General features: G+C 35.9%; 1 protein-coding gene across 1 annotated transcript; it reads right to left on the bottom strand.

The window, feature by feature from the left end:
• Positions 1 to 459: 459 nt before the first annotated feature.
• On the bottom strand, positions 460 to 6,510 carry LOC124370351. Its single transcript, XM_046828640.1, has 5 exons — positions 6,342 to 6,510; positions 5,324 to 5,521; positions 4,916 to 5,209; positions 4,194 to 4,457; positions 460 to 725 (listed from the first exon to the last, which is right to left on the bottom strand). Exons 1-5 carry the CDS (start codon positions 6,508 to 6,510, stop codon positions 460 to 462), a joined length of 1,191 nt encoding a protein of 396 aa, XP_046684596.1.
• Positions 6,511 to 11,093: the final 4,583 nt, after the last annotated feature.

The following is an 11,093-nucleotide window of genomic DNA, read 5'->3' as shown; positions in this document are numbered from 1 at the left end:
GTACATATATATATATATACATAAGGATATATAATATACTTATTATATATACTTATGTATATATCCTCTCTTAACGACCCTTCGTGAGTGTCTTGGTTATTGGGAACTCTCATTTAAGGTACTTAAGTAGACAGTGTGAAGAACTTGGGGTCTATTGTTGAGTGTTGTCGGGGGGAACAATATTAGATATTAAGAATAGATTGTTAAGTTACTTAGGAGTAAGCCTACATGTTATTTATATCCATGTAGGATGTAGCAATCTGAGGGAAAGTTACCGGGGAGGTCCAGGGTGCAATGGTGGGTACGTTAAACGAGAGCCCCTTCACAGTATAGTACTAAATTTTCAAAGACCTAAATTATTTCTAGTCTAGACAGTGTGCTAGTTAGGCAATATATTGGCTTTAAAGATTTATATTATGTCAACGCCCTGCTTGAAAATTTTGTGCATCAACTTTTATGTTACTCTCGTGGAGAACTCTGTCGCGTTGGGAGGAGGAATCTCTCCTGGAAACGAGGTGCACTTTCAACAGGAGTTGTGTTGCTCATCTGGAGAGACTTATGTTTGTGCACAGAATGTGTGTGGCTCTGCAGTCCCCGGGTGCTGAGCCAGCCTCTCCTCGATGTGGGACTCGATGAGGAGTCGGGACAGTAGTGTCCGCTCCCGCTTCCAAACGTGGCTTCGGGGGCGGGAATGACTGTTTCCGTGACTGTGACAACTGTGATCGCTGCGAGAGAATGGTCACTCCTTGCCCATCGGGAAACATTATCGGAAGGGGAAGGGGAGCGATTAGCCTGTTTTCCGGATCGCTCACTTTCCGCTCACTCAGTCGGGTCATCGATCATCAGTGTTTGGTGGGTCAACTTCGTCCATTGCATAATGAAATACTTGATGAAATTACTTCGGTCAAACAAACTTCGACTCCATCCACTGCTTAGTCGGCCGACTTGCACTCCGACTTCAGTCGGGCCGTCAATCACCGGTGTTTGGTGGATCGACCTCGTCCATTGTATAGTGACTTGCTACTACTACTACGTACTTTGTTGAAACTAGTCCCGAATTCATTAAATGTATAATGGACCGACTTGAAATCCGAAAATACTTCGTCCTACTTTACTTACGGTTATTCTGAACTGAAACTTGATTATTGGTATGAGTGATACCTTTTATAATAAATTCAAATCGGAAATGGTTTTTAAAAGTTATTCCTACAAAACTTTCTCAATCTAACTTAACTTTTAAATAATAGTCTTTTGGCATTATCAAGGATAATAATAATTTTTAAAGCAAGGCACATATATTAAGACAAGTTCATTAGTGCAATTTAGTAAAGTATTTCCCGTTCTCATTTGCACTGGCTTAAGTTAATCATCTTATAAATATATCCCAAGATAACTTTCAGATTACCTAAAGAGAAATTATATTCAAGGAAAATTTCAGTTCTTTACATTTATTTGTCTCTGTCGTTCTCTACAGATTAGTTTCTAATAAAACATTAAATCCTATTATGAAATGATTTTCAATTCCGAAATTCGCTTGCAAATGTGTTTCTTTCAACATGCTCTCTCTACTAAGACTCAGTGCATATCTGGTAAAAGCAGGTAAAGATAGTCTCCAAATTTTGTATAGTTTTTTATAATGTCTCAAGTCAAGCAAACAGCACAGCAATCCACAAAGCAATGTTTCCTTCCAGATGGAGGGTTTAACCCAGAGATCAACAATTTGTAAAGTAGTTGTTCATTGTTTGTAGGTTCGGTGGTATACGTAAAAACAAGTTATTGTTAGTCTAAAATGTTTTTATACTGACTAAATTTATTACTTTTATTAACAATTTTAACAATTAATTTTGTACTCATATTGCAGAATAATCTCAATATTCCTTATATAGAAGAGAAACGACTGTTATACAAGCAATATTTGAGCTTAACCACGCAGGGTACATTAAAATGTTTAAAGTATAATAAATTCCTTAAAAATTAAAAAGTAGAGTATTAATAAAGTGTTATATTTTTACTATAGCAAAAGCAACCTACGAGTATAATCAGTTAAGTCATGATGTAAAATAAGTAAAGATGTCTTACTTTATCAGGCGAAGTTAAGACTAAGAAACTCTCTTTAACACTTAACCTGGGGTCCATTGGCTTATAGGCGATTTCCTAACCACCACCAATGGCCGGGTAGGTGGAGTACTTGCAAGGATAGGATCGCTCAGCGGTCACCAATCCAAGCAGCAGCCACGCTCAACGTTGCTTGATTCTGTTATCTTGCGATAACCGTTGTCCCGAAGAATGGGGGCTGTCGTATTGAGGGTATTTGAGTTTTGGCATTAGTGTGTTTTTCTTAACACACGGAACATTTAAAAATAACACCACTATCAAAATGAATTAGTTGATACATTAACACTAACTTTGAGGTTATGTTATTGTTTAGCTGTTCCTCAGCCAGGCATTCCTATTCCCGAATGCGGTGTCAGACAGTGGAAGAAGGACATGGCGACACAGAATTGCAGCGCACTGGACCATGCTGTGAAAGAAAATAGCCGACTGTCACAAGGGCTTGAATATATTCATGTAGTGGAAATGGCATGCATTTTGTTTTCTGCTGTAGTTATACTTCTTTCGATGGATTTGTTAAGGTGAATTGCTGTATTGTTATTAAACACGTTACATTGGTACCGTACTTTAATAATTATTTAAACTATTATAATCAAATAGTTTCTATATATTAAATGTTAACTGGGGAGCTTTATATCTGAGATATATAAATATGTAACTAATTAATGTTAATATTGTTATTCTTTGCTTGCGTTTACACTAGCACCTACGTATTTATTCATACCACGTATTCGTACACCAAGCTACGTTATGTGTAGAAAACTCGGTTATTCCGCCATCTTTGGGGATCGTGTCTAAAACATCGTAGTGCACTCAATTGTGCACCCGAATTTCAAACGCCGCGCTGAGTCAACGGTGACTTGGAAGTTACTAAATATCAGTATTGAATCAGTCCAGTAATAGCTACGTTAAATCGGCTTATTGTTATTAATCTACAAGTAGCATGTACGGAAAGTGTCTATATAATTTCACCGATGGTACAGCCAGAGCCTAAAACTATCCCCAGTTACAGAATGTATATTACAGATTAATTAAGCGATAACGGATTAATAACAAGACCTAATAATTTTAAAATAGGTACAGATATTAATCTCATAAATATCTCACAAACTTCGTTAGCCAGCTTGGTACTGCTATTTCGTACTAATATGTCGGCCGTTAAAGTTTAAATAAATCAAGAACGTTATTTATGGACCTAAAGAAAAATATTTTTCAAACAAATGCAGTTGTAATCCTATATTTTTAAAATAAACATTATTAATATTCCATTTGCCACAACATTTACCTACTTGTTCACAATGAACTATAACGACTATTTTTTAACTGTCATGTTAAATAACTTGGTAAGGCCAGGAATATGTAAAATTGAAATAAACGAGTGAATGTAAATTGAAATTTGAATCAAGACACTTTGTAAGTTTTTTAATATATTTATTATTAAAACTAGATTAATGTCCGCGCATTTAATCATTTGATGTACTGTTTCAATTTTTAGTTTTAAGTTTGTATCTATTACTGTATTACTACACTATACGTTACAATTTTGTCTTGTTTTGATAGTGATATTAATGTATTTCGTTTTATGTCATGACTATAGATTACAAAGTTTCAATTCAAATGTTTCAAATAAATTTGAAGATAAATATTATCTACAGCAACTTTGTTGCTATACTAAATTAAGTGTCTGTAAGTAAGACACAGATAAACCGAGCACAACAACTAGTCTTGAAGTTTTATCAAAAGACATAAATTTCCAGAGCAATGTGCGAGAGACAGGAAATTATAAGTCGATTTCAATATTCTACTGCTGCTGATATTGTTTATCCACCCCAATACTCGTTAGGGACAAACTTTTCTATTATTGGAGTTTCTGTCTGTAAGTTGAACGCTAATGCTTGAGGCTAAAATTGAACAATTTTCACTATTTAATACTAAAATAATTAACCTATTGTAACAGTAATATTAGCCGCAATATCGGAATGCAGGTGACAGGGTTTGATGAATGGAAAGGACAAACGGTGAGTTGTAATCCCATCTATGGGACATGGAGTCATTGATTTGCTCTGTCACTGTCCACCTACCACACGGGATAGGAGTCTGGCAGTGTGTAACAGATGACGATGAGTTGTAGTCCCATCTATGGGACATGGAGTCATTGATTTGCTCTGTCACTGTCCACCTACCACACGGGATAGGAGTCTGGCAGTGTGTAACAGATGACGATGAGTTGTAGTCCCATCTATGGGACATGGAGTCATTGATTTGCTCTGTCACTGTCCACCTACCACACGGGATAGGAGTCTGGCAGTGTGTAACAGATGACGATGAGTTGTTAGTAGTCCCATCTATGGGACATGGAGTCATTGATTTGCTCTGTCACTGTCCATCTACCACACGGGATAGGAGTCTGGCAGTGTGTAACAGATGACGATGAGTTGTTAGTAGTCCCATCTATGTGACATGGAGTCATTGATTTGCTCTGTCACTGTCCATCTACCACACGGGATAGGAGTCTGGCAGTGTGTAACAGATGACGATGAGTTGTAGTCCCATCTATGTGACATGGAGTCATTGATTTGCTCTGTCACTGTCTACCTACCACACGGGATAGGAGTCTGGCAGTGTGTAACAGATGACGATGAGTTGTAGTCCCATCTATGTGACATGGAGTCATTGATTTGCTCTGTCACTGTCTACCTACCACACGGGATAGGAGTCTGGCAGTGTTTAACAGATGACGATGAGTTGTAGTCCCATCTATGGGACATGGAGTCATTGATTTGCTCTGTCACTGTCTACCTACCACACGGGATAGGAGTCTGGCAGTGTGTAACAGATGACGATGAGTTGTAGTCCCATCTATGTGACATGGAGTCATTGATTTGCTCTGTCACTGTCCACCTACCACACGGGATAGGAGTCTGGCAGTGTGTAACAGATGACGATGAGTTGTAGTCCCATCTATGGGACATGGAGTCATTGATTTGCTCTGTCACTGTCCACCTACCACACGGGATAGGAGTCTGGCAGTGTGTAACAGATGACGATGAGTTGTCATCCCATCTATGTGACATGGAGTCATTGATTTGCTCTGTCACTGTCCATCTACCACATGAGATAGGTGTCTGGCAGTTTGTAACAGATGACGATGAGTTGTAGTCCCATCTATGTGACATGGAGTCATTGATTTGCTCTGTCACTGTCTACCTACCACACGGGATAGGAGTCTGGCAGTGTGTAACAGATGACGATGAGTTGTAGTCCCATCTATGTGACATGGAGTCATTGATTTGCTCTGTCACTGTATACCTACCACACGGGATAGGAGTCTGGCAGTGTTTAACAGATGACGATGAGTTGTAGTCCCATCTATGTGACATGGAGTCATTGATTTGCTCTGTCACTGTACCTACCACACGGGATAGGAGTCTGGCAGTGTGTAACAGATGACGATGAGTTGTAGTCCCATCTATGTGACATGGAGTCATTGATTTGCTCTGTCACTGTCTACCTACCACACGGGATAGGAGTCTGGCAGTGTTTAACAGATGACGATGAGTTGTAGTCCCATCTATGTGACATGGAGTCATTGATTTGCTCTGTCACTGTCTACCTACCACACAGGATAGGGTCTGGCAGTGTGTAACAGGATGACGATGAGTTGTAGTCCCATCTATGGGACATGGAGTCATTGATTTGCTCTGTCACTGTCTACCTACCACACGGGATAGGAGTCTGGCAGTGTTTAACAGATGACGATGAGTTGTAGTCCCATCTATGTGACATGGAGTCATTGATTTGCTCTGTCACTGTCCATCTACCACATGAGATAGGAGTGTGGCAGTGTGTAACAGATGACGATGAGTTGTAGTCCCATCTATGGGACATGGATTCATTGATTTGCTCTGTGACTGTCTACCTACCACACGGGATAGGAGTCTGGCAGTGTTTAACAGATGACGATGAGTTGTAGTCCCATCTATGTGACATGGAGTCATAGATTTGCTCTGTCACTGTCTACCTACCACACGGGATAGGAGTCTGGCAGTGTTTAACAGATGACGATGAGTTGTAGTCCCATCTATGGGACATGGAGTCATTGATTTGCTCTGTCACTGTCTACCTACCACACGGGATAGGAGTCTGGCAGTGTGTAACAGATGACGATGAGTTGTAGTCCCATCTATGTGACATGGAGTCATTGATTTGCTCTGTCACTGTCTACCTACCACACGGGATAGGAGTCTGGCAGTGTGTAACAGATGACGATGAGTTGTAGTCCCATCTATGTGACATGGAGTCATTGATTTGCTCTGTCACTGTCCACCTACCACACAGGATAGGAGTCTGGCAGTGTGTAACAGATGACGATGAGTTGTAGTCCCATCTATGCGACATGGAGCCATTGATTTGCTCTGTCACTGTCTACCTACCACACAGGATAGGAGTCTGGCAGTGTGTAACAGATGACGATGAGTTGTAGTCCCATCTATGTGACATGGAGTCATTGATTGTATGTGACAGAGGTCACTGTCCAGCCACCACACGGCATAGGACTTTATCGTATGTGGCACTTATACTAGGTAATAAGTACAATTACACTTATATTATAGTTACATAATAATAGTTAGTTAAGCAATAATTTTTATTATAATAAAACTTAAGATAAGTACATATTTAATGGTTTTCTCACCAACATTGTGCTGTATGTTTTTAGAATTATAACGGCAATGTCGGATACTTTGGAGGTAATTTTTTCTACCTAAATATTAATTGAGCCTCAACCAAGAAGAAGCGATATTAACAAAATTATAAAATACAAATAAATCGCTTTACGTATTAATAATCGTTTATAATGGGAATGGCTTGACAAATCAGAATTATTTTATTTACATTCAAGTCAGAGGAAAGTTTGTTTGCAGAGAAAAAATTAAAAATCAAAATCTTATAATTTTAAAATAAAAATGATGAAAATGTCTCGAAACATAATCTAAATTTTTTAAACTTATATATATTTACATTTATATATTAGACAATCTTTTAAGTTCACGATGTTTGATCAGTGGTGTAAGGCAGTTTAAAGAGATAATTTTAGCGTATATTTTTACCATAGATTGCACCAGTGACGAATTTAAACCATCTAATACTTTGACTACGTAACCCTAGCCTAATGAACAGAGCTGTTCATACTTGTTCATAAAATACTCGATAATGGTTGGCTTTCTAGAAATTGTGATATAATACTTTTAAAATTGCTCACGAACTAAACAGATTTCAACGAAACAATTCAATAAAACTTAACGATTCATTGTTTTCCAGACTACACCTTGAACCCCAACGAGGCAAATATCCGGCAAAACCTTATATAAATGACTATTTAGGCAATTTTGAAAGATCTTAGTTTCAATGATTTTCTCTTCCCTTATACAGGAACACTAGCAATAAAAATATGGTTTTTTTTTACTGAAGTAGTCTTTTTAAGCTTACCTGTACTTTAAATTTTTTGATCGATGAAAAAATGTAAATAGAGTATATCACTCTACTAACTATTGTAGACCTGAGTTAAATGATTTATAATCATTGCAACTGAACTGATCATTGAGGTACTGATGAGATTTAAGCACTAACATACAGTAGATGCAAGAGTCTATAAATGTGTATCCCTAATTAAAATGAGTTTTTTTCTATATTCAAACCGAGTATACAAAATATTTATGGGTTTTGTGTAAAACTTTAATGTGCTTAAAAATGTATTTGAGTAAAATAAATAATTTTACATTACTCCTTGTTAATCGTTACAGAAAAATGTACAAGAGGGGTGAAGATACCTATTGGTTGATAGTAATAAGCAATGGAAATTGTGAACTATCCATACACTTTATGATGTTGATAAATGTAACTAGTTGATCCCTCTGATTTATTGTTTCGAGAAACAGGAATTCTGCCAATTAAACATTTTTTATTAAAGTCCTATTATTCATATTTACAAACATTTCGGCTCAATTTTTCTACAATCCCACATATTTATAACACAAACTATGCAAATATAATCGGAATTAACACTATTAAACAACACAAATCATTTTAGACAACAAACAGTTTTTATCTAGCACATATTTTATATCGAAATTATTCTAATAGTTTTAGAAATTTCAAGCTGTTCGATTCTCCCTCTCTTGAGGCTTTTAAGAAAAATGTCAAGGAGTTTTTGATTCTCATAAGCAGTGTGAGGGCCCAGTTACTTATCTCTGTTGACTACAGACAGACCTAGACTATCTGACAATTGTCTCCTCTCCTCTCCAAACCATAGACAGAAAAATCCATTTACTTAAGTAATTATCCTATTTTAATAAATTTTTGTTCACTCAATATTTTTATTTGTTTTTGTCTACTTTCTCTACATTCATTGCTAATTATCAGAATTCCAAGTCATATCCATAAGTTATTCTGCTTTCGATTAAAAAGTTTTATAAAACTAATCTACACACTGCTCAAGATAAAATTCGAATCGTAACAATTTCAACTCGAGTCTACGCACAGGCCGTTAAGGCCCATGTAGGCTCTTTTCCCATTTTATTTTAAATTATTCAGAAATTATGTAGCAAATTTAATGCTGTTTTTACTAGGTATGCGTGTATGTATGTGGATATGTATGTATATGAATATATATGTATATTTCAATTTAACTGTTTATTGATTACATTGATTTATTTATGGTGACATAAGTCTTTTTTATATTATTTTAAATTTAATTTAATTTAAATTTTATATTAATTAGATATCCAAATGATACATTTGTTATCATTTTAAATATAAAGATTTACTATGTCTTTAATTTTTGGTATGGAAATAAACGTGATTTGATTTGATAATGCGTCTTAGCACTGTAAGTATAATGGTTAGCTAAAGTGCTACTACCAGGAAAGTAAACCTCTAGTTAACTGCTGTGGTAACTTAGGCAGTTGTTAGTGTAGGTAGAGAATGGCTCTTACAGCCGAGATGAATGGCTTTAATTTGCAACTCGTTCCCGAGTATTTAGGACAGTCCAACCACAACTTCTGGCACTGATTGTTGGTCTGATTGTGATAAGAGTGATTTACAAGTTATCAGAGGTGGCTTACCAGAATCTCACTCGGAAGAAAATTTAGTAGCAAATGGCGCTTGGATTTTTTTGCTTGATATTTAACGTCAAACAATGCCAGTTTAGAGGAATAATCCAGGAAAAGATATGAAAGAGGTATTATTATTAGTGTCTGTTTATTTTTCGGTTACATATGAAACATACATAACAAAATGTGTATATTTTTCCGTAAAAAACAAGATAGGAGTATATTACAAGGTGTCGCGTAACATTCTTTGCTAATGTCTTGCTTCATATAAAAATAAACCTTCATACAAGCAATTCAATTCGTTTTGGTTCCTAGATACTGTATTGCTCTAACAGACAGAAATATATGTGACAGATAGAAATGAGGTTTTCCATTCCCTCAGTGATAGGCATCGTTAAAGTGTAACAAATGAATATTTTCCCTTAGTTATGTGTCATCGAATATAGAATACAACTTAGGGATAACACAAAGCGCCTGAGACCAATACATACCCAATACATTTCAATTCTCATCCATTAAAATACAACTAACTCGGGACCGCTTTCTGTATTTCCCGAAAGGTAGAGTATTACAATATTTGCGTCACCGTTCTCCAATTCCCTTTAATAGCACTCCAAGTTTCTTACTTTGGTCCAAATATGTAAGGAAGATAAAATAATGCTATGGCTAATGCCCTAATAAATATGGTAAAATATTCATCACCAACTACCAGTTATCAATGTTATGTTATGAACTTGTCATGTGTAAATTGGGACGTGAAGCGAATATTGGACAGTTTGGGGTCTCTTAAACTAACCATTGATCTTTAATCTTGTAAGAAATTCTTTTGCCTCTTCAGGTGTTAAAGTTTCAGATAACCGCTCTTTTGAAATTTTCAAGAAATCTGTTCTGGATCAATCAAAGTGATTTATAAAGATGGCGTTTTCTCAATTCAAGATCACGTTCGTCCACCCTAGGTGTAAGAATACGGCGTAGGACGTGGAAATAACGAGGACTTCCTAATAAGCGTCCGTTATTTGGAGACTTCGCCGCTTAAAACACAATGTAATTATATTGTTAGTGTCAATATGGTTATGGTTACCGTGCGTCAAGTGGCGTCATGATTAGAGTGAGTCAAGGAATACTTTAATATTCATCTTTGTAAAATCTACCTATATTAAAAAAAGGTATAATATGTGGGATAACATGAACTTGTAAATATAAATAACAATGAACAAGACATCTACACAGTTAATATTTCATTTTATAAATGATGTTATTTGTATTCCTTCGTACAAGCAGAAGCTATAAACTAGCAATGTTCCAGATCACTACGATCTTATCAGACGTATAAGTTTATAAATGGGTCGTAAATAAACTTTTGCTCGTAAATCATAAGCTTTCCCACTGCCCTACCTCCATAAAATGTTGGACGTTATTTAGTTAAAATTTGTCTTCTGCTATGAACCTTCAATACATTGATCAAACAATTCAATACAATTGTCTTTAAGTCCTAGTAATGACAAAGTCTACTAAAGGTATATTCTCATGCTGGATTTTTGTCTATTCAAACAAGTTTCTCTTTTTTCTTGTATTATAGAAGTAAACAAATTACAAAAGGATCAATACTCTTATTTTAGAACTAAAACCAACACAATTGAATCACTAATATTTTTAATAATAAATGCTTATTATAATATTCAGACACGATATCAGTATAAATCGTCAATGAAAATTTCTATAGTTTTTACATTCATATAAAAGTACAGATCCCAAAACATATTCTAACCGTCAAAAGAATGATATATTGAATTTTTCCTGTAGTTTATGAGTATAGAATTATTGACAAAATTTGTTTTTTGTGTTTTAAAAAGTTAGCTCGTACCAATTTCT

The sequence above is a fragment of the Homalodisca vitripennis genome, unplaced genomic scaffold (assembly GCF_021130785.1).
Source record: "Homalodisca vitripennis isolate AUS2020 unplaced genomic scaffold, UT_GWSS_2.1 ScUCBcl_116;HRSCAF=1235, whole genome shotgun sequence".
NCBI classification, from domain to species: domain Eukaryota; kingdom Metazoa; phylum Arthropoda; class Insecta; order Hemiptera; family Cicadellidae; genus Homalodisca; species Homalodisca vitripennis.
This window is presented reverse-complemented; position numbering and strand designations above follow the sequence as displayed.

Bases quoted from the DNA above. Each gene is read 5' to 3' on its own strand.
- LOC124370351 (XM_046828640.1), bottom strand. From the start codon at position 6,510: ATGTCGCATAGATGGGACTACAACTCATCGTCATCTGTTACACACTGC. The intron at 5,522-6,341 runs GTAGGTAGACAG...CCCGTGTGGTAG, and splicing joins CCAGACTCCTATCCCGTGTG to GTACAGTGACAGAGCAAATC. The intron at 726-4,193 runs GTAGGTGGACAG...ATTCTCTCGCAG, and splicing joins CCAGACTCCTATCCCGTGTG to CGATCACAGTTGTCACAGTC.